A 27,238-nucleotide genomic window follows, 5' to 3' on the forward strand; every position below is an offset into this window, starting at 1 on the left:
GTCCTGGGAGCCCCGCTGGCCTCACGGGACTACAACTTCCGGCGTGCCCCGCGCGGCGCGCAGGCTCCCCGAGCCGGTGAACTACAGCTCCCGGCATGCCTCGCTCTGGGGGTCCGGCCGGCCTCCTCCCCCTTTGCCCCGCGGCGCCCCGATAAAGGTTCCGCGCCGCACGCAGCGCGGTTTAGCTGAGGCGCTGCCCCTGAGGAGGAAGGCGGCGGCGGAGGGGGTAGGGGAGGCGGGAGGGGTGGGGGGGGGGAAAGCCGAGGGAAGCCCGGCCGCCGGGGGCGCGCCGTTCCCTCCGGGAAGGCGGAAAGGCCGGGAGAGGCAGCCTGTCAGGGGCCGAGTGTCCCCCGCGGTGGGGAGGGGATAGCGGAGCGGACCCGGAGGACATGGAGGGCGAAGGGGCCCCTTCGTGGCGGGGTCCCGGCGGGGGCGGCGGGGTGATCCGCGAACTATGCCGCTCCTTCGGCCACTACAACCGGCACCTGGCTCGGCTGCAGCACAACCTACGCGAGACCAAAAAGTTCTTCCGCGACGTCAAGTACTCCCAGGGGCACCCCTTCTCTTCGACGGCGGCTGGCGAGGGGTTCCCCGCCGGCGACGAGGCCCCCCGGGACGGCCCCGCGCCCGGCGGTGAGAGGGGGACGGGGGAAACCGGGCAGGGCCTGCGGCAGGCGGAGAGGCCTGTGTTTGGGGTGTGAGGGAAAATGGAGGCGGGCTGTGGGCATAGATGGGGGAGAAGGGGGCCTGTGGGGTGAGCTGTGGGCAGTGAGGGGTGGGCTGGGGGCTTCCCAGGGTTGAGTGAGCAGGGGGAGAGGGCGAAGGGGTGCTGCTGGGGGGGCTGTAGGGCCTGTAATGGGGGGGGGAGATGGGCTGTGGGTGCATATGGAGAGCTGGGGTGTGAGAGGGTTTGTGGGGCGAGCGGGTGATGGGGGCTGTTGGGGACACTGGGCCCTCTGCCCATCTTCCGAACGGCCGCCCTGCAGAGCGGGAGTTGGGAAGATGTGGTAGGCAGGAGTCAGCGACTTGCGGCGTTGGTGCACCTCGCAGTGTTTGTCTTGGAGTCCTGTGGGAACCGTGCCGGGCTTTATTCATCAGCTTTGTCCTCATGTGTCACTGTTGACAAATATTGCTGGTGGTGGGAACCCTCCTGCCATGTGCAGAACTTCGCCTTTGCATAAGACTGTCTTGTGAGAAGAGTTTAGCGTGACATTAAATATATATAAAGATCTTCTTTATTCATTTCCAAATGGTTTGTGACTCATCTCTGTTGGCTACTTGTCCAAGATGCTTGTCCATGCTTGTCTTATGCTTACAATTCTGATTCAAAAATTGAAGTGTTGTTGAGCTCTTCTGTCAGTCTATAAAAAAAAAAAAAAGTACTGTTCAACATAAACTGTGAGAATAGAAGTGAGGGTGGTGAGGCCCTGGTGCAGGTTGCCCAGAGAGGCGGTGGATGCCCCATCCCTGGAAACATTCCAGGCCAGGTTGGACGTGGCTTTGGGCGACCTGGTCTGGTGGAAGGTGTCCATGCCCATGGCAGGGGGTTGGAACTCGATGGTCCCTTCCAACCCAAACCATTCTGTGATTCTATGACTGCAGCAATTGTGTAACATTTACTGTTCTTAAAACCAAAACTTTTTGAGGTTTTTCGAACTCATGAACTGCTGATGTGTTCCAGGTGAGGCACAGATCAAGTTAATAAACCTGCTCCTCGTTAGAAGGTGAGAAGTCGTGGTGGCTGTCTTGAGGGGAGTGTGGAAAGAGGAAGGATAGGATGAAGAGCAGGACTTGGTAAAATAATGGAGGCTGGCAGTTTTCTTAAATGAGTCAGCTGCAAAATAACTGTGAACCAATGGTTATTATTTTTTTTTTTTAAGATATGGAAAGACACAAGCCTGAAACCCAGACCCTTGATGTTGCTTATTACCTTTGTGCTGAATAATCACCTTTGGACAGAGCTTCATGTTCGTGTAAAATTTTGCTTGTATTGTGCATTTCCAGTACTCTCTGAAACTTAGTGGCTGGTAACAAAGTTTTTTTTTTTTTTTTTTTTTTTCTCCTTGGTCTAACATGGGGAGATTATTTTTAGTCTCAGAAGGTTTAAGGAGCACAGTTCTGACTGACTTCAGAACCACTTTTTTTTCTGGAATCTGCCCTACAGGTGGTGTCAAAGTGAAATGAGTTTTGACCGAGCTGTTCTGCAGACTTTTTGTGGTGCTCTGCAGTGTGCCGAGGCGTGAATGCTAATGTTTTGTGAAATACAAAGGAACTGGGAAGTGAAATGGACAGGACACTTATTGCCTATGGTTGAAGTGGAAAAATAAACTGTGAAAGTAAATTTAGATGTCTTGGAAACCAAACAAATGTGAAGGAGTTTGCTTTTGAGACACCTGTGAAGTTAGTGCAATAACACAGCAAGGCAACTGCCCTTCAAATCCACCATAACTCAGGCAACCTAAAGCACAGCCTGGGTTACTCTGTCCAAAACCAGACCTAAGTATCTGCTAAGCTGAGTAGCAGCCACTGACCTTTCAGGTAAGCTGGGTCAGTCGGGGTTGGGTACTTGAAGGAGCAAATGTGTACTTGCTTTTACATCCCACCCTCCTCTGCTTAGGAGGAGGACAGGCAATATTTGTCAGTAAACGATTGTCGTTGACCAACTGTTCCCTCTGTGGCCTTAGTACCAGGACTTACTCCTCATAGTAAGAGAACTAAAATAAATTCAAGGGAAAAAAAAAATATTGCCTTCCAGCTTCTTGTTTATGAGGGGAGGGAGAAAGTCTTGTTTTGCGCTGTCTGCATTTCTGAAGTGTTCAACAAAATATTGTCTGTTCTCTAGGTCTGCTTTGTCATGAATAGGCTTTTAGGAATGATTTGTTAAAGTACTGTGACAATCCTGTAGCTTTAGCCTGCGCAGATCTGGCAGCTTTTTATTCTGTTATTGTTAGCTAGTGTGTTTTGTACTGACGTTCTGTAAAAAGAAAAATCTTAATTAGGGACTCAGTAGCAGATTTTACTAAAATATGTAAAGATACTAAGAAAAAAAAAAAACCCAGCAATTCTGCTTTCTGCTAATTGTAGTTGTTTTCTTCATTCTGTGCTTCAAATAATTTGAACTCTTTGAATTTTTTTTGGTATTTCTTTTGCCTTATTTCAGAAATTTCTGTGAACTGAGCTGTTCCTCTTGTGCAGAGACCCACAGCGTCTCGAGAATTTTGGTGTTATCTTGAGTGTGCTGGGTGGAAAGCACTAGCCTTGGTAGACTTATGGCTCCATACATAGATGTATTTTGTTGGGGGTGAATGTATTAACCGGTGGATTTGGAAGAGTTTTCATCCTGATGCTGTATTGACCAAGGGTATGTATCCTGGTTAAACTGTGACTGCTCTGCCCGTGGTGCTGTGATCCTCAAAAGGTTAGGACTCCTATTGTGCTGGCAGGTATGTCAACATAAGAAGATGGGCTTTAAGACTAGATAACGTGTGGAGAGGTGGTCTGGAGGCTACTTGTGAAATAGCTCCTCAAACAGATGGGAGGAGGCGCTTTGGTAGCAAGCTTCACGTTAAGCAGAAGATGGAGCTCGGTTCTGCAGACCGTGGGGGCTGCTACCGTTGTGGCAGCGGCTCCTGTAGGAACTGCTTGTGTTGGTGAGTCGCCTGTGTTCTCCTGGGATTAACACCACTGTGCTGGGCTTGGTTTGTATAACAGAGTCTTCATCCTGACTCTTGTAGCAGTCAAAGCATGCTGCAAGTCATTGCCAGCACCACAGAAAGGTGCGGATTTCTATGGAAGGCGTCAGGATTTGCAATAAGCAGTATGAGAGTCTGGCCTTATTGAGGCACTGTTCTTACTTCTATTGAAGATAGAATAGAAAGACAAGCAGGGTAGTTGGCCTTCCTTAAAAAGGGAAGATACTTAGGGCTTTTATAGATTCCATAAATTCAACCTAAGCCTCTTCTGCCAAGTGTTTCACTAAATTTTGAGATGTGTCTTGGTGAGAGACGTTCTTGTTCTTGGACAGGCCTCCTTTCATCAAAAGGAGCTTAATAGGTTGCACGCGCTTAAGATCTACCCCTGCAGCCTTTTTTTTTGAAGTTTTTTATCACATGTCTCCAAAGGATACAGTATATGGATATGGTATGTAGCACCAGCCCAAATCTTTGGCAAAAGTCCTGTCACAAACAGGAGCTGCTCCCACGGATCTGGGAGTATCGCTACATCTCTTCAGTAAGCAAGTTCTAAGTCTGGGTTTTGTTAGGTACCACAGGAGGTCATGTTCCTCCCAACTTGGATTCTTCGTGTTCAGATTAGTGGCATCACCTTTTAAATACTGTATGAGTGTTTGTGTCTTACTCTAATGTGCAGAAATAATAATATACTTTCTGCAATGTGGAATATGAGCAGCAGCTCCATCGCTGTGACTCTCGTGAGGTTTTTGAGACCCTGAGGTCACTGTAGGACATCCAGATAGATACGCGCAGGGCTGAAACAGCTGCTGTGACTTAGGTGCCTTGCTGGTGCACTGGGTTAGCTGTGATATGGCTGAATCTCACTTTTGGAGCTGCTTCCAGGTTTGTATTCCCCATACTTGGAATATCTCGCTCTGACATAAGGTTAAATGTGATGGCTTTGTTGCTGATACCACTTGTAGTAAACCTGTTGAATAAATGCTGATCGCGGGGAGGCTGTGTACATGAAAAGATGAAAGGTGTTTTAAAGATGTAGTATTTATAGATCCTTTCCATGCGTCAGTAATTTCAGCTAAGCTGCTGTATTTCAATCATTTTCTGCGTTAAGTACCCGTAAATACAGAGGCTGCCCAGAGTGAGGAGAGGGTGCAATCTGCCTCTTTTCTTTTCGAAAGCAAAGGAGGCTTCGTGGCCTGTAGAATGCTGTCTGAATTACCTTTTTCATGCTTGGTAGCTGAAGAGCGAGCCCGAATTCCAGCTGAAATTTCAATAGATGTAAGCAGATCAAAGAAATTCTTTATCTTGTAGATAAAGGCTTAAATGTGCTATTTGTGGAGTTTTGCCAATTTCTGTCTTCTGTGAACTGCGAGCCAGATTCTGTTCTTCAGTCACTTGATGTGGCCGCTCTGCTTTGGTTGTGGATCTTGAAAGGCTTGTTTAAGGAACAGTTATGGCGAGTCACACTTCAACAAGTGTGACTTAACATTTTCCAAACTGTTGGTTTATGAGGGTGAGCATTTGGGGCTGTGTGGGGCAGGGGTGCAGGAGAGGGGCTTGCTGAGGCACAGAGAGGGGTTCCCCTCAGTGTTGTTTGGGATGGAAGGATCCCCTGGATGGAGAGAACTCCTCCAGCAGTCCTATTTCCAGACTTCAGATTTGAAGGGGCAGTAGATCTTAAGCAAGAGGTTAAAGAAGCCTTAAACTGCGTCTAAGACATAGCCACAGCAACGCGTAGTGTGGCTCCCAGTTTGGATGAATTCAATTAAAGTAGAGGACTGGAATGCTATCAGAATAAGGACTAGAATAGCTGGTGTATGTGATCTGTGACTTGGTCATTAGTCTTGAGGAATATCTTAGTACATGAGAGTATCTTGTTTTCTTGGGACTTGAGATGCTGAAACAATTTTGGATGCCAGGACATGACTCACTAAAGGAATTTTAATAGCCCTGGTGAAACAGGACCTTCCCCTACAAAATCCCTGCTGGATCTTCTCTGCTGTATTGTGTTTGAGTCTCTTTAATCTGTCGTTCTTGTCAGTTTGCTTGTTACCAGGGCAATCATACTGGTTTACAGCTTTCAGATTTGGCAGTTCTTTTGGGGACTGGTGTCTCCACTTGGCATTTCATTCTTGGGTGCCATCTGCCTTCAGATCTGGAGACTTGGGCTAGCTCTCTGGCTGTGGTGGAACACTAGCTGTTTTGTACTCACAAGGATTGTGCTGAAGTGCAGCAGATGGGGAATTTGTTTGTATCTTTTTTTTATTTTTTTTTTTTGGTACTACCAGAACTATTCCTTTGCTATGCATAAGGTAACACAAAGCTCTGTAGACTTCAGCTTATGTGACTGAGCGTGGGAAAAGCTGTATTTAGGACTTGTAAAAGAATACAGGAGCTAAATTCAGCACTGAGACTGAATTCATGTAGGATGGCAAATGCAAGGAGTTGCAGCATCATGGACTAAGAATCCAAAAGGCCTGGTCAGTGGGATGGTGCAACTGATGGTTCAGATGGAAGAGGGGTTAGGAGTGTGATTACAGGGAGTCCTGGCTACTCTGAAGAAGATAAGGATATTGCGTAATTTCATTTTATAGCTTCAGTGTTGTTCTTAATAAGAGCATGTATCAAACTGTGCCTATTTAGTTGAGTTATATAGTTAGGAAACGAGGACTGTTAGTGTGATGAAAGGAGAGAAGCCGTTTCTCACTATGTTTTAGATTGCATGAAGAACCTTCTGGCTGCTAGCGAGGAGTGTCTTCCCTTGGGCTCATCTCTACCCTGGCTGGTGAAAGCATGACAGTTTCTTTAGATGCTGTGATTGTATTTCTGTCAGAGGGAATTGCCGGCAGAGCCTATTAGTTCTGCTACCATGCAAACTTGGTCTTGTCATCTGCTTCATGGAGAGAAGCAATTTTGCAAGAATGCCTTTCCTTCGGGCTAGAAAGGAGCTTTTGCTGCTTTAATGTCAATGATCCTAGACTTTGGTCAACAAGCCTGTGCAGTAATACTCTTGGGATTTGGTTGATGCAAAGTATTTGACATTTTTAAGTGTGTGGGTGGAACTGTCACCAATTCATAGTTGATCTAATTTATTTCTGGTATGTAACGGGAACGTTCTGTACAGCCAAGCCATCAAAACTTGGGAAGAGTTAGCCTTGGGGACCCACTGGGGCTCCTTGAACTCTGGAGCAGGGTGAAACACTGTTCCAACCCAAGCCTTTGGTTGTTTCAACCTTGACAACTGTTTCCTCTTGACTTCTAGGGCCTACCATTAGTGTTCCACTAACCTGCTGAAGAGAGCTCTGTGTAAACACTTTCCAGTGAAATAGATGGGGAGAGGAATAACAAACTTGTCTTAATGGCTTTGAGAATCAACCTGCTGTGGACCGCTGTGTTGGTGCAGTAGAAACGTGGGATTGCTGACACTAATTTCAGGATAATTCTTGGTGCTACGTGGGTTTCTTGGCGGGATGAGGAGCAGCAATGTCTGAACTTTTTGTGTTCAGCTAGCTTAGAGATAGGTGACTTATTGTTCAGCTAACCTGTTCTAATGCAGTCTGTCCTCAATTTCAGGGGAGAATTTCATTTCCTTCCCTCGCCATGAGGAAGAGCATCTCCAGCGGACTGTGAGCTGGCACCCTTGCCTTCTGATTCTTGGCCAGAACTGTAATGCCAAATGCCAGTTACTCAACGTATTGCTGGGCGAGAAGCTGCTCCCTACCACCAAAATCAGCAATGAGGAGAATTGTAAGAGGCGACGGATCCGTTTCACGCACGGGACACAAACGCGGATTAGCCTAGCGCTGCCTGAGCAATATGAACTGGTCCATATGATGGCAGCCCACCGAGGGCACTGGGACACGATACCAGAGGAGGACTTAGAAATCCGTGGCGACAGCGAAGATCCTGCTCACCGCATAGCGGAGCTGGAGGTCATGCTGCCGTACTCGCTGCTGAAGGTAACGAGGTGTCCATCGTCATAGTGAACTTGTGATGTGACATTTGTAGTCCCTGATAAAGCTAATGCTGTAAACTCTCCAGCATATGATTTTTTTTTTTTAATTAAAGGAGAAGCTGGAAGTGTAGTGCTAGGATTTTAACTGGACATCACTGCCTAAGCTTGTGTGCTGTTGTTTCAACGCTGACTCTTAGCATTATCATTCCTCTAACGTTTCCATCCATCTCAGAAGCCAAGCCTACTCAGATGTAACTCCAAGTATCTTTTAAAATTTTACTCCAGTTTCAAGGTCGTTCAGTTAGCTTTCCTGTCTGATAGTAACTAGAAGCTTTCATATGAGGATATGTACTTTTTATCTCTGTCCTGAAGAGCTTGTTGTCAGAATAAAAAAAGATTCTTAATTCCAACCTCTGATAAAATGACCTGACTTTATTTGAGAGGGTGTATTCTTACATTTCTGTGGTGTCAATGCAAATCGAAGGTGTTAAGAACAAGAAGGTGGGAGTCGTTCTCAGTGCTGTTTCTAACGTTCTCAGTGTCTTGCTTTGACTTTCCTTTTACTTGTCCATAAAACATGTTCCTGTCTGTGAGTGATGCAGTTTGCTATTTAGCAAATATCTTTAAAGGTGAGGGTTGTGTTTTGTAGCTTTGTACAGCTTGCATAAACCTTCGTTGCACTGCGTATCTTATGTCGAGCCTTTGTTATTGCCGTGTAATGCTTCTGGAGCCTTGTGTTTGGCAGTGGAATATCTGGAATAGATAATTAATTCTTAAATATAAATTGCTTAAGTGCAAAGAATATGATCTGCTGTCACATGAATAAGAGTATGAACTTCATAGTTGCACAAAAAATAGCAAGGTAATTTTTTTCTGGACATATGAATTGAGATATGATTGCAAATAGGCAGAAAATGAAGGCCCAGTCTATCTTTATCAGTTTGAAATACGTATTACAAACCCAGTCTGTAGCCTAATTTAAGCCTATCCTAATGAGATCAGCTGAGTCTATGTATGTTGTAGTGCCTTTGTGGCTTCCTGAAACACCGAAACGGAACAGAGAGGCCGTGCTTGTATAAGCTGTGTGTGAGGCATCCACTGCTTTCCCAAAGAGCACCAGATCAGGGGCTGGTGCTGCAAAGTAAATGCCTCTTCTGGATCCTCTGCTTGTAAAATCCTGCCTTGCTATGCATAAAAGAGTATTTAACTTTACATTTATTTTGCTTGGTTACATTTTTATACGGGCCAGTTTAGACACGCTGCAGTTTACCACCCTCTTTCAGATTTCTCATGTGAGCGACAAAGATCCCTCTGTCTGGCTTTGGTTATATTTAGGACACTTAGATGAAAACAGTTACTCAGATTAATTTGAAAAGGGTTGATGAAATAAAAAGCTCTTCCAATAGAAGGAGAGGGAGGGTGAATCACAGCTAGCTTCACATTGAGTCAAAGGATTCCTTACATGAATTCAAGGGGCTAAAGGAAGAACAAAATTTCTGAAGGCTGATAGGAAAACATAATGCCTTTTAGCAGGTAATTGGGCAAGGGATGGCTTCCTGCTAAATTGCAGGAGTGTGACCTCCTGTGTTTTTTCCACTATTCTAGCTAACGTGCGTTTTCCAGTTCCACTCAGCACACAGCAAGACAATGAAGTTTTTAAAGTAAATATCCGCTAGTCACGGACACCGCTTCTGCGACTAGCGGAATATATATCTGGAGTAATAATGGATGAGGTTTTCTGGACCCTATCCAAAGTTGCATGTCTGCAGAACTGCTCTGAAGGAACTTCTGCTTTTTCTTAATTTGTGGAACAAAACTAGTCGTCTAATAACAACTGCATGCTTGATAACGTGATGTTAAGTACAGATCTGAGGGATTTAGCTTTGCATAGAAACCAAACAACTTGGAGGAGCTCGGCACCTTTTGGGCAGAGGGGGAGAGAAATCAATCTGAATTTTACCCCACCTGTTACTTAGAATCTCTGTATTTTCATCTGTTTATCTTTCTCCTAACAGCAGAGTGCTTATTAGTACTGTGCTTCACGATAACCTTATATTCTAGATATTCAGACACCTTGCTAGTGTTTGAAGAAACATTTGCAGGCCTTTATTGTGGAGATGAGAATTTCATTTGTGGCTTTCTGCGTTTGAAATCACATTCATTCCTTATAGCGGAATGCTTATCTACCAGTGGGATGCCATCAGAGGAGCTGCCGGTGATTTCGGACCTGGGGAATGCTGCGCAGCTCTTCAGCCCGAAGCACCTCTAGAGACATAATTGTGCAGGCTGGCTCGGGCACCTAGATTACACGCTGCTGTCTTGTGCCAGCACTTAATGCTGAATCATGCTTCTTGGTGCAGATACTTGTTTGTTAAACCTGAACTCGTTAGCCATTGTTCTAGTAAAGAAAGGCTAAGTTATTTGTAAGTGAAGAGTACCCAGATATTAAGTAAACTACTTGTTTTACTTGGAGATAAATTCAATGCAAGTGTAGAATATATCACTTTTTAATATTGAACTGCTGGTGGAGCACCTTGAGTTTTGTTTTTTTCTTGAGTCTGATAACCTCTAGATACCCAGGATGAGACCACGCTTGCCTTTCTGTGTTACTGAAGAATGTCTTAATCAAAACTTGTTTCACAGAAAAGGGGGTGAGGAGGAGGGAGCCAAATATTTCATTTGCATGAGTCCACTGCTGTGTGAACACTGCCTTGTGCTAATAGGTATGTGAACTGAGTTGTTTCTAAAAGTAAACTACCAGGGAAGGAAGAAGTTTGGCAAAGCTGCTCTGTTCCTTGGGGATCACTGTGCACAGGAATGCATCTAGGTCATGGGCAATAATCCACCTAGCCAGACAGATTATTAGATTTATAGTGGGAGTAAACAGTTGGCTCTTTCCCTAAATCTTATCAGTTGTGCCTGGAAGCTGAAACGGGCTTCTTTGAAGTATTGGTTTTTGTCTGGATGGTACAGCTGAATTGGGAGGAGGGTGACAGGGCTGAAAGCTTCCTTTGTCATGCCTTCGTCTTGCGTTGTGCTTCGTGCGACTTTGAGTCTCGGGCTGAAAAGTTTTAGCCAGGGCTTGTAGGGAAAGAAGAACTTTCAGCTGCTCTGACAAAGCTGGAAAATGAATGAAGAAATGTCAGATGGTTCTGTGAGCTCTAACAGAAGAACTGAATTAGTTTGGCTTTACGGCTGCATTTCTGCAGGTACTACAGCAGTGATTCAGGTCATATGAATTAGTAGTTGTTACACATAGAAAAGAATGTGGTTAAGTTCCTGTTGGGTGGCTGTTTTAATGTACATCCTGCTTCAAACTTGGAAGGACGTGCCCTGATCTCCTTCTTGAGAGTATCTTTAGTGTGTTTGGTTGTGGTGTTAATAAATAGAACTGAAAAGCTTTCACATAGGCTGGGGCACTCTTCCTTCCACATAGCACCAGTTTACTTTGAGGTATGCTGAGGTGCTCCTGCCACTTACCAACGTCAAATACCTGAAGTTATCTTCATCTGTCCCTTTACGCTGGCATAACTGAGGGTAGAAGAAATTGAAAATGCCAGCACCATGAAATTATTCTTCCAGCCATGTGAAACCTGTTACCTATCTCTAGTTTCGCTTGCTTAGTGATATGTCTTTTACAGGGGAAGCTCATGGTCAGAAAAAGAGCATTGCTTCTCAGACTGTTTCGTGAGTGTGTACACCTCACAGGCTTTCTTGTGCTGGCCCTTCCAGCAAAGGTAAAACAAAATTCCAGCATGAAGTGGGGCTCAGAGTCATTGCACAAAATCCAAGCAGTTATGTTCTGAAGGACAGCAGTGTTTGCTGGGCACCAGAGATGTAGCTCAGTTTTCTTACCTGGGAGTCTCTCTAGATTAGAGTTACTGAACTTCTGACTCAGATCCCCATGGAAACGGAATAAACTGGCAAGATTTCAGAAAAATTAGGAGGGAGTGTGTGTGTGGAAAAAAAGTTCTAAGTAGAATTTAGGGGTGTATATATACCTCAGATTAATAGGGAGGCAGTGAAATTAGATCACATGTAATAAATGTAGTAACTGTCAAACTTCAGTGATTCACAGACTATTCTTAGAAGGCAGAGTATTCAAATTGGCTTAGAAAAAGACTGAGCTGCGCCTTCAATCATAATCTGTTTGGGAGGAGTTTGGATAAAAATCTGACTGAATTGGGATAGCATCTCAGCACCTCAGTGAACTAAGCAAACGGTGATTAAACTGCCCGAAGCCTGGCAAAATAGGACAAAAGGTCCTCTTGGGATGTAGCAAATAAACTCTTTTTAACTGATTTGGAAATGAGGAATTATCTGTTGACTTGGTGAAATGGCACGCTTCAGCGGTCCCTGAATGCATTTAGTGGGACTCCACTTGTCTTACCATAGGTCAAGACCTACTTGATCCTTGACTTTAATTCTTGTTCTGGGATATGGGATGCAGTGGTCATCCTGGCAAGACTGAATCTGTAGATGAGTACGTCGTGTGTCTGCATGGTGTTCTTTTTAAACTGTCTTTTTTTTTTTATTTTTTTTGCATTGCTGTTGACAGCACCTCTGCATTGTATTTTAAGAGGAAGAGCTGTAGCTCTGATTTTGGGTACCTGATGTTCAGATTGCTAAGTGGGAGGCTTTGATGTTTTAAAAAAGGGCCTTTTAGTTAAGGAAAAGATGAAGTTACTTGACAGAAATTTCATGCTTACAGCTCTGTCAGAAGGGTTCAAGTGTGTTTGTAGCGGTGTGACCTTGTGAGAACCAGCTTAAAAATCTTAGGAATCCAGTGTGAGTCGTAGATATTCCCCATGTAGGAAGACTTGATCCCGAATAGTATGAAGCTGCATAGACAGCGCTTAAACTTCTGTGATGGTCTTTGGAAAAGCCTGAGAGGCCTCTGTGGAAACAGAAGGACCAGTTGCTCGTGCTGTGTTCGGTTGCCTGTGTTGGTTTTCTCCCTGTCTCCTAGAGACAGCACTGGCTTCCTCCTTTGTTTACAGTTGCTGGCGTGAGTCATCTGTTCTGGTGAATGTTGCAGCACTGCACATCCCAATCTGCTCAACCTCCTGTGCATCAGACAGGTTTGAGTTCAGCGCCAAGGAGTCCTGTGGCCGGAATGACTTCCTCTTAGCTCTAGGAGCAGTCGGGAGACGTGGTCAAGTCATTCATTTTTCTGGTGGAGAAAAATTATTGAAGATTTCTTAATTATTACCCCCTGTTACGAGTCAGGAAGCTGGCACTTAAATTCTGTCTTCACTGCAAAGCCTGTGACATTTTCTTTCCTTATTTTAGTAGAGCAGTACATGCAATTCTAACACTGTTCTTGCATATCCAAAGGTGAATCTTGTCTCCTTCCTTGGAAGGAAGGAAGCAGGTTTCAGAACTGGCCCTTTTTAGCAGGGTTAATAAGTTATGTCAGCAGGAGCATATGACCAAAGCAGTGAAACCCTGTGCAGTAAGAAAATAAGTAACTAAAATACATCTCTTAGGCTTTGGTTGGATTTGAAGAAAGTCATAACTAAGCTCATCAGAACCATCTGTTCCTCCTCGTCCGTCCTTTGTCTGTGAGCTCTTTGGAATCTGTTATTGTGCTGCCTTTGTTTTGGCAGTGGTGGCTAGTGTAGTGCTTTCTACTGTTGGAAGCTACACTGAAAACTGACAGCGTGAATATCTGCTGAGAGCGCTGCAGATCTGGTAAACATCAGTGGGAGAGAGGTTGTTGCAAAATGAGGCAGCTGTCAGCTAAAGAATAACACCTATTCTGTGATAGCACTTACCTGGGCAACTTGTTCTGAGTTTTGTTCTGAACTAGGGTAAAATTCAAAGGCACCTGGTACAAAATAAGAGTTTTGGAGTCAGTGGGCACTATTCCATGTCTGGGTGTGTCCTTGCGAGAGGGCTGTCATCAGCCGTGCAGGTAGGCTGTGTACTAAAGCAGGATGCTGTATGTGAGAGTCCGTAACTATTCTGTAGTGTTTGAATGTTTCTGGTTTTGCACTTTGTGAATGAATTACAGTGCGTTTTTGCATGTATCAGTTTTTAAAAGGATCTGTACGAACCTATTTTTTTTTTTACTTCCTCACTTGCTAGGAAGTGGATGTTGTGGTAGCACCGTGTCGTGGATTCCAGTCTGCTGAAGCCACCTTGGGAGAGTACATGAACCAAGTCTTGCCTGTTGTCATCTTTGCCATCAGCGAGGCTGAACTTTCGTCGTCAGATAAGAATGAACTGCGTGAAATCAAAGAGAAATTCTCTTTGCCCATTTTCTTCTTCAAAGTACCAGAGTCAGGAGTTGAGCTGATCTCTCCCAAAAAACCTGATCATGAAAAGTCCTCCCTTTACAGCCAGCTGGTGGACTTGGAGTACCTGAGCACCAACCACTGCAGCTGCGGGGCCCCTGCTCCTGATGCCGATGCCCAAAGCATGCTGGTGGAGCAGTTTGAGAAGCTCCGTCTCCTAAGCACTTTTTCCAGGCAGGTGCTTCAGAAGCATCTTGTGGAAGCGGCTACCAGTTTAAATGAGGTGCACTGCCGCTGCTTGAACATCTTCATCAACCAGGCTTTTGACATGCAACGAGACCTGCAAATCACCCCCAAGAGACTGGAGTACACCCGCAAGAAGGAGAATGAGCTCTATGAGTCTCTGATGAACATTGCCAACCGCAAACAAGAGGAGATGAAGGACATGATCGTAGAGACTCTTGGCAATATGAAAGAGGAGCTCTTGGAGGATGCTGCTAATATGGAATTCAAAGGTAACTACTGGCAGGAGAGTAATGGGAACAAAGAGGTTAGGGGCTTAAAGGAGAGTGGCACAGTAATATTTACCATCTGCTAAGGGATGGTTGAATGGCAGTCTAGGCAAATGACTTTGCAAGAAAATTCAGAATTAATACTCAAAGGATTTTTCTGTAGTATCTCCTGGGTAAAAAAGCAGCGTCCTCAAATGAAGAGGCCTGAAAATATTAAGTCTTGGTTTCTTATAAATCAGACTTTTTCCTCCAGTGCTTGCTGCACATTTCTGGGTTACGGTATTTTACTTTTCTGCTTTAATTCCCTATTCTGCCAAAGAAGAAGATGAGACTCTCTCAACTTTACTTCACTGGATGTGGTGAAACTTGGGAATAAATGTGTCCTAAGAAAAAAAAGCTGTTTGAGTTTTAGTGGTGAAGGCTTGATTTGATTTTTTTTTTTTTTTTTTTGGGTCTGAGGGAAGTTTGCTTGACTTGGGTATAGAACCTCTGAAAATAAAATCCTTCTGTGTAGGTAAGGTTTTCCTAAAAAAAAAAAAAAAACCAAAATCAAGACAATGTGTTGTGCTCCTGAGGCCTACACTTGGCATTTGATGTGTTTCTGGGAAATGTGAGAATTGTCGCTGCATCTTCTAGTACCAGAACTTCCAGGAACACGCAAGCTGGAAGCTTAGGAAGGATGTGTAAACTGTGAAGGCTGAGAGGCTGTCCAAACTTTGTCTGCAAGAATACATGGTCTGTCATAAACATCAAAGTGAAGATTTGTAGGTTGGTACTCCACAGCTCTCTTCTGCTTGCTAAGTGGAGATTTACCATAACGATCACTTCTGTTCTAAGAAAATGCAGTTCACTGGGCTGATGGGGAAAGGTTTTTCTATTTAAAATAAAATCAGAAATAACTCCAGGCCAGTGGTTTAGAAGAAATTATTTTTTTTTCTGATTTGAGTGCTCTTCTGAGGCATGAAAGAGGCAAAAACTCCAGATAATTTTTTGTCTTTACTTACTACTTCCCAATTTCAAATTGGAGTGCTATCTCCTGGGACAAAGAGGAGAAATGATGGATTATGTTTAATCCTGCACATTAGGATCTGGATCTTCTTGCTTCTGCAGGTGGGAAATGGATAAGATTGTTCCTTTCTCTTGCCATGTTCGCTTTGTAGGGCCAGTACAAAGTGTAGTCCTCATAAAGAGCTTGTTTTAATTGCAACCTATTTGCATGCTGCCAAAAACCACAACAAACTAGCAAATTAGCAACTGATCTAGTTGGGGATGTCCCTGCTCCTTGCAGGGGGGTTGGACTAGATGACCTTTGAAGGTCCCTTCCAACCCTAACCGTTCTATGATTCTATATGCTAAGGGTATAGCGAGTGTGTTAATTCTACCTGTTTAGGGCTGCTATGGCTCCAGTATCAGGACAGACAGTTCTGTCTGTCCCAGGCTTTACAGAGTCGGAGCACTGTAGCGCCGGAGTTCAGAATTTTGTATGTGCAGGAGGATGTTTAGGGGCAGCACAAGATAAAACACCTGCAGTAAATGTGTGTATGTTTATACGCACAACAAATATCGCTTAGTGTAGCATCTTGTTGGCTATCACTGTCTGAAGTAATATCCTAAAAGAGGAAAGGTGGTGTTTTGAGTAGCTAATGCCATCTGCCGATCACTGGATTTGTTTTAAGTGTGTTAAGACTGTTGTTGGCCAAAGTCCAGAGACAAGGTCTTCAGCTCCTGGTCGTAATCTAGTATTATTGCTCAGAGTGGTTACAGTGCGTGAGCAGTGATTGCTCAGTGCTTGTTTAAAAATACCAAGTGGTAATCCACCTTCTCAAGGTACTAGGGGAAAAAAAAAAAAATAAATCATGTAACCAGTGTGGCTGTTAAATCACTTCCTTCCTAACGCTCAACATCCAGCAGTGCTTATGGATTGCGGTGTGGCTTGGAAGAATTTTCTGGTCTGTGCTGCTTTAGAAAGACAGCTTTGTGCTTCTGCCCTTTAGTTTTTGAGATGATAGTGGACTTGTCATCACTGTGCAACTGTAAAGCTGCGGTAGCTACAGAATGCTTCTGTAGAGTCTGTCACATGTTAGCGTTGAGTTTTCTGTGCATTTGAAGGCCAGTGAATGGAAGCAAACATTGGAATATTTTCTACTTCCATCAGATGTGATTTTTAGCTTCACTGAAACTGGAGTACCAGATCTGGATTCCGGGAGCTACTCTAAAGCTTTAGTACTTCCTATCACAGAATACCAAATTACTCAAAATCTGTAGCACTGGTTTTGGGACCTCTGTAAAACTGACATTGCAGCATTAGACACACAGCCTGGCAAAAATTTAATCCTTAGCGATAGTCGGTATAGGTGTTCTTGTGTTGCTCATAGGTTTCTTTGCATGACACCTGTTGGCTTCAGGTTTTGTCATCTGCGTGTGAAGTCCTGAACCTCCGAAGGAGCAAAATGGCAGAAGAGCGTTTGGAGCAGAAGCTGGCTGGGCTGGGGCTGTGCTGTAGCTCCTTTGCAGCTCTCAGTAGCCATTGTTGCAACTGTGATGTGTTGAGTACAGAAGATGCCTTTTCCTTTTTCTTTTGTGCAGATATCATCATTCCTGAGAATGGAGAACCTGTCAGTTCCAAGGACATCAAGTGTTGTATTAAGCAAATTCAGGAACTGATTATTTCTAGGCTAAACCAAGCAGTTGCCAACAAGTTAATTAGTTCAGTGGACTATCTGCGAGAGAGCTTTGTAGGGACTCTGGAGAGATGTCTGAAGAGCCTGGAGGAGTCGTGGGAGGTTTCAGTACATCCTGCAAGGAGTCTGGAGAAGTCAAAGGATGTTTCTGTACACATCACGAGCAATTATCTCAAACAGGTATAGTGGCTTAAATGGCTGTCTAGAATATTCTTAATAATTGTCTTTATCCTGACCCAGCAAGGGTGGGAGGAGACTGAGATGCTCAGTTAAATTAGAGGAACGCAGCCCTGGAGTGTGTGTGGGTCTGATGTCGTTAAGGGAGGTGCTAAAACAGGGGAACAGTCACTTAAAGGCCTAGTGCTTATCTTTCCAAAATCTGTATATAGTAATCAGGTTACAGCCTAGAAACACCTATGAGCTTAATAAAAATAAATAATAAAATAAATAATAAAAATGAAAAAATGAATAAAAAATAATAAAAATGAATTCACCGAAGTGAAGCATGGAGTATCCCATGTAGTACCATTTTTTTTTTTTTCATTTTCAGAGAGTCTAGTAAATTTTATGGTGACTATAGCTCGCAAAGTTCCCATACTTTCATCTTTCCCCTGCTTTCCAGATACTAAACGCAGCGTATAATGTTGAAGTTACTTTCCACTCTGGCTCAACAGTAACCAGGATGCTGTGGGAACAGATCAAACAGGTATGGGCATCTTTATCGTTTATTTATAGTGCACGTCACTGCATAGGCCAATATTTTTGGAGCAAAGAACAGCTCTCTAAATTTGACTCTGGGCACACGCATTGGAAAGCTGTTGCTTCCCCACTCAGCACTAAGGCTGTGTATGTAGTTTATTCCTGGGGATGCTAATATTTAATTTAAAGCAAACACTTCTTTAGTGTTTTATTTCAGTTCTGAAACAGCAAAGGAATGATGATCAGCACTTTGGAACTCTAGCTGTTTATGCTTTGGGTAACTGGTTGTTTATTTGGGTTTGGGGTTTGTGCTTGTTTTGCAATGTGTCTTGATTCAGATCAATTCACTTTTGTCCTTCCAGACCAGATTTCCTCAGGTCTTTGGTTTAAGTTTATATGTTAAAGCATTCATCTTTCTGAAGTTCCTGCTCTGAGCTATTGATGACCTTTACTGCCTTCTCCCTCTTGAGATTCCTTGTATGGATGGATGAGTGGAATATGAGTTTTTCCCAAATAGGTGCAAGTGCAGACTGAGTAGTAACAAACCTTCAGATTCCTCCCTCAGAAAGATCCAGACAGAGCGCGCAGCAGCTGGATTTCTGTGGCTTCTAATAAAGGGCGGGGCATCTTAATCACCCAGCAATTTAAGGGAAGTGGTGCATACCACGACCTAGGACTTCCGCACCTTGACAATGTGTCTGTCCGGCAAAAAGCTGCTTCACTGTGGCTTTCACCAGTTTAGGAACATCTGTCTTCCTGAGTCTCTGGGTTACTGCTTATGCTGCCTACTCTTTCAGCCTACAAGCTGCCCCACAACTCTGTTTTTCCAAGTGGGGGCTGTCTAGCTATGTGTGTTCTTGGTCAGACGTGAAAGGATGGTTGGCTCGTAGGAGTGAACTGGGCAGATAATCAGAAAAATCAAATCTTTTATTTAACGTGTACACAACAATATTGTGATCCATACCTCAAAATGGTTAGTAGTTACTGTAAGGTAATTATTTAGCCCGACTCCATGGCAGATGACTGTGCAGGATTACAAGGTATCTAAGCAATCTGAGTAAATTGACTGACCCTTTGCTTTTTTTGTGCCTTAATTCTGTTTCCTGTTTTGCTAGATAATCCAGCGGATTACATGGGTCAGCCCACCTGCCATCACCAGTGACTGGAAGAGGAAAGTTGCTCAGGATGCTATCGAGAGCCTCAGTGCGTCCAAGTTAGCCAAGAGCATTTGCAGCCAGTTCCGAACCAGGCTAAACAGTTCCCACGAGGCTTTTGCAGCTTCTCTGCGACAGGTCAGTGCGTGGAGCTGTTAAGAAAGTCTTGTCTCTTTCTTTTTATTGCAGAGATACCTAAAAGACCAACCTGTGCAGTTAATGCTGTCATTTTATAGGTAGAGGTGGCAGAGCTGATGTAAGTGCCCTAATACAAGGTCCGATTTTTAAACTAGGCATGCTTTAAGTAGAATCTCTACTCAGTTGTGCAAGGACCCTCAAACTCATTACACTAGGGCTTCAAACAAGGCAGGATTACAGTGTACATATGAGATATTTCTTGTAGTTAGAAGATGGCCACTCTGGCAGGCTGGAGAAAACAGAAGACCTGTGGCTGAAGGTGCGGAAGGATCATGCTCCTCGACTAGCACGACTCTCGCTGGAAAGCAGGTCCCTTCAGGATGTGCTGTTACATGGTGAGCATTATGCTTGATGTTCTCTGTTATCTTCTGCTCCCTCCTTCTGAAACAGTCAGTGGGTGTAAAGGAGTAGGAGGGGTGTTTTGCTTTTCACTCAACTACTTCAGTGAGCCTCCATCTGACACATCCTCAGTACCTTGAATTGTGCAGCTGCTGGCCCGTGGAAAGCTCTAGGCTGCCAGCCTGATAGTGTGTGGGAATAAACAAACCTGTTTTAATGTCTGACTAAATGGATGTTGTACCTTTCAGGCAAACCGAAGTTGGGCCGTGAGCTGGGCCGAGGACAGTACGGCGTGGTCTACCTGTGTGACAGCTGGGGAGGGCATTTCCCGTGTGCACTGAAATCTGTTGTTCCTCCAGACGAGAAGCACTGGAATGACCTCGCACTTGAGTTTCACTATATGAGGTGTGTGTGACATAAGTGCCTTTCTCATTCCATGTGGGTCTCCTTAACTTCACTGCTGGAAACAAATGCTATATTTGCATAGGCAGAACCTTGCTTACTGTAGTTCTACTCTGCAATCGGTGACTTGACCTCATGAAATGCTGGGTCTGCACCGTAGAAAACAGCACGGGAAACGGCTGCAGGCAGGTGCTGCAGTACAAACGGCTGCAATGATCCAGTGTTTCTTTGGCACTATAACCTTTAACAGGCTTTCTGGAGTTTCACTGGATCAGACTGCTTATGTTGTTATGGTCCTCAGAACTGTGGGGTGCTGTGAATTTTTACTGTAGAGCACATGGTATAGGTGTATCTTGCTGTTATGCTAAAGCTGCAGCTATTGGGCATTTTTCCTTCGCAAGGTGAGGCTTGGCCTGTGGTGGAGGGGAGGATATAAAAATCATGAACTTTCTCTGCTGAACTTTCTCTAGGTCTCTGCAGACACACGAGCGGCTTGTACATCTCCATGGTTCCGTGATAGATTACGGCTACGGAGGAGGCTCCAGCATAGCCGTCTTACTGATAATGGAACGGTTGCACAGAGACCTCTATACAGGACTAAAGGTAACAATCTCTGTATGTGTGCATTTTTAATATATACACTAAAAAAAAATCCATATCTAAACATGTATAATCTGTAAAACAAAGCTAGAATTGCTTAGTCGTCAGTATTTTTGGTAAATAAGAATAAGCAAAAGTAGCTTCCACTTGTAGGAATTAAATCTGTGTTTGTTTATTCTTCAGGCTGGGCTAGAATTAGAAACACGATTACAGATCGCCTTGGATGTGGTGGAAGGAATCCGTTATCTTCACAGTCAGGGACTCGTGCACCGGGATATCAAACTTAAAAATGTCTTGGTAAGAAAACTTTTGTATCTCGATAATCCTGAAATCTTATGTGATTCTTTTAGTGGGAGGGAGAGGTATGCTGTAAGTGCAGTAAGAGCTTTCTTCATGCAGAATCTGTTCACTTGTGGTATCGTTAGCCACAACGAGCCTTGCAGTGAGGTTTCTGTAACTCCTTTTTGTGCAGAAGGCCTAGGGGAAAGGGAGCAGTAGGGTGACTTCTCTTTGAAGGTAGCTTGAGCTACAAGTAGGACTTCCAGTTCTGGGTTCTATGAAATCCCAACCACACCCTCTATGGAGAAGACAAGTGAAGGCATGTCTTTTACTGAGCTTAGCTAGGTGAATGTCCAACAGCAGCCAAATAATCAGAGAAGCTTGCTTAAGAACAGATGCCCAACCCTTCAAATGTAACCGTAGTTTAAAACCTTAATATTTAAAAAGCAATACTAAAACTGAGAAGTATGGTTATCAGCTGCCTGTGTATAATTCTTCTACAGCTTGACAAAAAGAATCGAGCCAAAATCACTGACTTGGGGTTCTGCAAACCAGAAGCCATGATGTCTGGCAGTATTGTAGGCACACCCATTCATATGGCTCCTGAGCTCTTTACAGGTATGCTCATTGATTGAGTCCACTACTGTCCTGCTCTGGCTTGAATTTTGAAGGCCATTACTTTGAATTAATATTTCACCTTGAGTATGAGTGGAAAAATAATAAAAAAAAAAACAAACACAAAAAACCCCATCCCAAAACCAGAAGACTACATGCTTACAGTGCATGCTATGTAGTTTTTCCTGTATTTTAAGGATATCTGAGATGCTTTGACAAGATTGCAATCAAATTTAAGCAACCCTATTTGTGTTTAATCTAGAAAATATTCTTCAGGGTGGTTTTCACTAACAGTGAAACACTCATGACTGGCAGGCTAGACCTTGACCTTAGAGTTGGGCGTTGGCTTGGCCCTTCCGCACTTAGCGTGCTTGATCTTTTCTTATTCAGTGGGTGAATTTGCTATAAATGAGTACTTGCCAGACTTCTGGATTGAGAGGCTGATGTTAGCTCTGACAGAACTAAAGTTAAATTCTGTTGTTAAAGTCTGAAATACACCTGAGCACCTGTACCTGCAGTGATCTGTGAAGCTCAGCTTGGGAACTGCTGGTACAGGTTAAGTGTATAAATCCTCTGAGAATGGAAGGTCTTAACTTTTATCCCTCCACCTTTGGCAATGACTCCTGATGTGTTACAAGGCTTCATGAAAGTCTTGCCTTCTGGCAATGAAGTTGTGGTTTAAATTTGAGGAAGTGGAATACTGAAACTAGTTCTTAGACTGCTCGGTTTCCAGTGATGAAGATGTTAGCCCTGCTGATCAAATGTGTTTTTGTCACAGGAAAGTATGATAACTCAGTGGATGTTTATGCATTTGGCATTCTGTTTTGGTACATTTGTTCGGGACATGTGAAGTTACCAGAGGCTTTCGAGAGATGTGCAAGCAAAGATCACCTTTGGAACAACGTCAGAAGAGGTATAAATGGCTTATTTTGAGCTCTGTTTGTTGATACCTTATGCTTGAGGAAAAATTTAAGTGGAGACTGGGAAATCCACTTTTATCCTCTTGGAACTGCAAAGTAAAAATACAAGTTGTATTGCTTCATTGGCAGTTTAAAAAGTAATGCTTATCTAGTTAAAATCGGACATATTCTACTGAAAGTCTAAAATTAGCAGGGAATTGAAAAAAAACAGGCTTTCAGTTAACCACCTCCTTGCCACAATGTCACAGGAGCTGTGTTAGCAGACCGCTTAAACCGCGTGAAGTAGTGCGGCACTTCTGATGTAAACCAGCGCCCAGAGCCAGCCAGGCACGATCCCCTAAAGAATGTTTAATCCCCTGCAGTTTCTGGAGGCTGTGGAGATCTGTGCGTTCAAGTGCTTAACGTGCCACCAACTGGGGAAGCTGTCACTGATGGGCTGGGTGTTCAGTAAAACACTGATAGTTTTTTGTTTTGGTTTTTTTTGGGTGTTTTTTTTTTGTTTCCCCTCCCAAAATACGAGCTTACTCTTATGCCTGTGTGGGTTTAGTGTAGTACTGTGTTTAGTGGTAGCTTAATCCTTCATGCTGCGTCATGGTATCAGAATGCTGTACTGCTTTGTGTCCTTAGTTCCTGTCCATATAATCTCTCCCCTTCTCATGTGAAAAAGATTAACTCAGATGAGTGAGTCTTGTATTTGGTCGGAAGGCTGCGCTCACTGCTCGCTCTCATGTTGAACTTGCTCTCAAAGGCACCAGCATGAGTCTGTGGTAGGGGGGCACTTGTTTGTTTTTTTTTTTTTTTTTTTGTAGGGGAGGGTACTCATTTTGCTTCCAGAGAGTTGCAAAGAGGAGGCTCCAGTGAAACTAAATGTGTTGGCCATCCTCTGGGAGCGTGCATGATCTCCTGAGAGACATCAGCAGTGCTCCCAACGATGTCCCAGTGGCGTGGCTGGAATGTAAGCCTTTATCAAGAGCGTTAAACCCCAGACAGTCCACTTTGGGCACTTCAGCCAGCACCAAAGTAGTGAGCATCAGACAGTTTCTCTCAGATCTGAGGTATACTGATGGTAACCAGGTCCCTGTCTGTTTTCCAGGAGTTCGCCCGGAGCGTCTTCCGGTGTTTGATGAGGAATGCTGGCAGCTGATGGAAGCCTGCTGGGATGGAGACTCCTCCCAGCGCCCTCTCTTGGGGATTGTTCAGCCTATGCTGCAGGGGATCATGGACAGGCTCTGCAAGTCAAGCTCTGAGCACCCAAATAAAGGGTTGGATGACTCTACTTGAAAAGGACGCACGGAAGAATTTTTAATTGTGGGAGAATTCTGAACCCCTAATTCTGCAGATGGCTTCTTCAGATGTAGCTCGTTGTGGCTAACATGAGTGGGACAGGTAATAGCAACCAGAAGATTGCTCATAGAGGTGAGACCCTGGGGATGTTCCACCTTAAATAGCGGCCAGAGAAATCTCCCCTGGTACACTCCACTGATGCTAGTTACCCCGCTGCAGCTTTTATTACGGAGTTGTGCAAATAAGGTAGAAAATCCATGCCCTTGAACTGAAAGGGATTTTTGCCAATCCCACAAAAATACCAATCAAAGAAAAGCATCTTGTGTGTTCCAGGTAGCATCTGTGTTGCTAGTTGATCACAACAGTCTTTACTCAGTAAAGCAAAAACTCTTCCCAATAACTGATGGTCCTAGGTGGCCTTCGGGCCACGCAGAACTATTCCAATGTCCTGTCGATTGGCACCGATTACAGTGCAGTTGGAGAGGAAAGAGAAAGCAGAGGCTCTAGGCTAGAAAGTGTGTAGAAGCTGAGAGCATCTATCTGTATTAGCTTCTTGCAACACTCCAAATGTTTACATTGACAGGAGCAAAGCTTCCATGTTTTACCTACGGGGATTTATCGACTGTTCCACTGCAGTGCAAATACCCCAAGTTATAAGCTATTTATCTCTTTTGTACCCTTCACCTCTTCCTTCTGTAAACAAGCTTTTTCTGGTAATTGTGCTTTCATAATAGTTATTTGAATGTCTGAAGAAACATGACCTTCCTTTTACAGTCTTCTGGTAGAATGGAAGACTGCTCAGAGATGAAACATAAAGTCATTACAACTAATGACTGTCCATGGGGAAAATGCCAATTCGTTTTAATTAAATTTGGGGTTGGAATTAGTTGTAAAGGCAGTGACAGTTTTAAATTGTGCTGTGACAGACATATGTTTTAAAAAAAAATAAGGTTTCTTCAGCTTTTTTAAAGTCACATGCTTGGTGAGAGCATGCTTTAGGGAAAACAGGTCATTCATTCTTCTTCAGTAGCTGTGTATTGTGGCTGTGTCCGTTCATCTGATCGCTTCACTCTGGGATCTCTAATTTGGCTGAACTGAAAAGAATAAAAAACTGGGGGGGAGGGGAATCCTTTGCAAGGAAGGTATGGGCTGGGGTGGTCCTGCTGCCCTTCCCAAGAGGGGCTTCTGAAAAGAATATCCTTGCCCCTTGCCTTTTGCATTTCTGGGGCAAGGTTGGTCGATCTTAATGCAACAAACCGATGGGGTGGAGGCTGAAATAGAAAGTGCACCTTGTTTACTACATGAAGAAATACTGAGTTGGTGAGTTCTCCCCAGGTTTACTGTTCCTCTGAGCTGCAGGGGATGAGCACGCGATGGCTTTGTTTCCCAGAGAAGCTAGCATGCTGCGTCCAAAGTAGCGTAGGCACGTGGAATTGCTGCACCTTGTTGCTGGAATTTCTTGGCTAGTGCACAGCAAAATTACAGCCCACGGTCTGCCTGTTACACAGCTTGAACAAAGGAAAGGGATACATAACCCTGCAGTATTAGTTTAGTTTAAATCTTCCTTTCTTTGTGCAATAAACAGAATTAATGTGCTTTTTTTTTTTATAAAATACTTTTTTTTTTTTTCCACTTACCTGCACGTGTAGGCATTTTTCTGGTCTGTGATGGCACTAACAGTGTGGTTCTACACAGACACAGCCTCGCCGGCTGCTCCAGCCAAAAGTGCAGCAACCAAGAGCCACGTGCGCGGAAGAACGAATACTTTTCCAAAAGTAGAATTGTGAGGCAGTTCACTGCCTTGGTGCATGCTCGTGCCACCCGTGACACTAACAGTATTAACTCTGTTCCGCTGTGCCTGGTGGTTAGTAACCTTATTTAAAACGAGGAGAGTCAAGGTCAGTCTCTTGCAATTAATCGAGGTAGCTTGTGTAAATAATAAATGTTTGAATAAAATTTAAATCTCTGTATATGCAATTCCAGAAATGTCTTGTATAGCTTTTCCTGTGTAGCCATCTCCAGACACTTACCTGATGCCTTTTTATTGTTGTTTGTAGCTCCCTTCATGTCTTGTTTCCATTTGGTTTGTCTTTTTGCATGTGCGGCATCGCAGATCTGCAGGTTTTCCTAAACTCAGTGCAGCTGCTTCTCTGCTTTTTTTTTTTTTTTAATTAGGTATAAAGTCTGCCTGACTGAACTCTTGTTTTGACAGATTTCACACACTCCCTTTGCCTTTTAAAACTAGTGTTCTCCCCCTGCCCCTCAGAGCAAGGAAAACGAGGTGAATAATTACTTTAGTAAAAGATTCCACAGACTGTAAATCGAAAGTGGTGCCAAACTCAAGCACCTCTGAGCCTGGTGCGGTGAGCTGTGCTGAGCAGGTCCCCTTCTCCCAGATAAGGCTGCCTTTATCGCCTCAGTCTACTGAAGATGTTTGTTACAGTTTATTTTAATGTTCTGTTATAAAAGAGTGCTGAACTTGTGCGTTGTACGATGTACCACATGTAATCAGGTAGCGGACTGGCTCTCAATCCCAGAGGCTGACTTCTGGGAACAGCGAGGAGCAAACCTCCCCTCTCCCATCCTGTTGGGATGAAGGGGAGAATCAGGCCTAAAACTATTCTGGAGAAAAGCTTTGTTTACAAAGGTGCAAGGTTTACACACTGAGGTGGCCCCGTTATGGGCGCTAGGTCAGCGCAGGGTTCGAGTACAGCCGGAGCGGTGCCAGGAACTTGCCATCACTTCAGACTCCCCAGCCCAGTTTAAGCCTTTCCTTCACACTACGCTTACTGGGACGAGCTGGGAGAAAGCGCACTGGCACCCTATGGACTGAGGAACGCTCTGGAGGGCTGTGGCACGCTGGCAGAGCGATGCTGTCGTCGTGTCTCGCTGCCGGAGCAGAAGTTTGCAGGACACGTCTGTGTGTCGTGAAGCACCAGCCCCTGCACGTAATTCAGAGGGGTGCTGCTGACACTAAATCCCTTGGTTTGGGACTAAAAAGCAGATGGGGTGTTTACCTGTAAGGAGCCTGGCTGGGCTCTCCCTTGCTCCACTAATTTTAGCTTAACACAAGTAACTCTGGAACTCTATTTTTTTTCTCTCGCCCCCCCCTCCCCTTTTTTTTTTTTTTTCTTCTTCTTCTAAAGCAGTACTGCCCTTTTCAGGAGAAAGCAGCCCTTTATTTGCTCCACACTCCCTCGGGGCTTGAAAGAAAAAAAAAAAAAGCACTAAAACATGTTCGTACAACGGGGGAGCCCTGGGTGGGGGTGACGGCGTCGTAGGAAAATGTAACGAGCTTACCGAGCGCAGCCCTTTGTATTTTATTGTTACTGTTGTCATTTTTTTTTTTTTTTGTACCCCTCCGTGTGTTGTACGAGACGCGACCGTCGGTTCGGCCGCCGCCGCGCAATAAAGCCGCTGTGACCGGTCACTCCCCGCCGCTGCCCGTGGTTCTTCCGCCGCCCCCCCCCCCCCCCCCCCCGCGCCCCGGAACCTTGGGCGTGCAACCGCGGGGCCCGCCCGGAACATTCCGCGCGCAGGCGCCGGGCTGCCCGTCGCGCTGCCTGAGCCCCGCCGCAAGCAGTCCCGCACCCCACAGCCGCACGGGGGAGGGTGCGGCGCTGGGTCCGGCCGCTGCGGTGGGGTCGAACCGGGCCGTGAGGTGCGGGTGGG

At 44.6% G+C, this 27,238-nt stretch overlaps 1 protein-coding gene across 4 annotated transcripts; it reads left to right on the top strand.

Annotated features, from left to right (window-relative positions):
• The first annotated feature begins 304 nt into the window (after positions 1–304).
• On the top strand, positions 305–26,997 carry DSTYK (dual serine/threonine and tyrosine protein kinase). Of its 4 annotated transcripts, XM_086765663.1 has the most exons (14): positions 305–633; positions 7,263–7,648; positions 11,286–11,381; positions 13,735–14,398; positions 16,982–17,256; positions 17,699–17,782; positions 18,891–19,067; positions 19,333–19,462; positions 19,715–19,871; positions 20,339–20,471; positions 20,652–20,765; positions 21,251–21,365; positions 22,141–22,275; positions 23,376–26,997. In XM_086765663.1, the coding sequence occupies exons 1-14, from the start codon at positions 390–392 to the stop codon at positions 23,561–23,563; spliced, it is 2,898 nt and encodes a 965-aa protein (XP_086621789.1). In that variant the 5' UTR covers positions 305–389; the 3' UTR covers positions 23,564–26,997. The 4 variants fall into 4 exon arrangements, 3 of the variants coding, with proteins under 3 accessions (XP_086621789.1, XP_086621790.1, XP_086621791.1); XR_015260991.1 differs by lacking the exon at positions 21,251–21,365 and having other exon boundaries at positions 23,376–23,558; XM_086765664.1 differs by lacking the exon at positions 11,286–11,381.
• The last annotated feature ends 241 nt before the right edge of the window (positions 26,998–27,238 follow it).

This window comes from Chlamydotis macqueenii, chromosome 23, assembly GCF_036417535.1.
Source record: "Chlamydotis macqueenii isolate bChlMac1 chromosome 23, bChlMac1.mat, whole genome shotgun sequence".
Lineage (NCBI taxonomy): Eukaryota > Metazoa > Chordata > Aves > Otidiformes > Otididae > Chlamydotis > Chlamydotis macqueenii.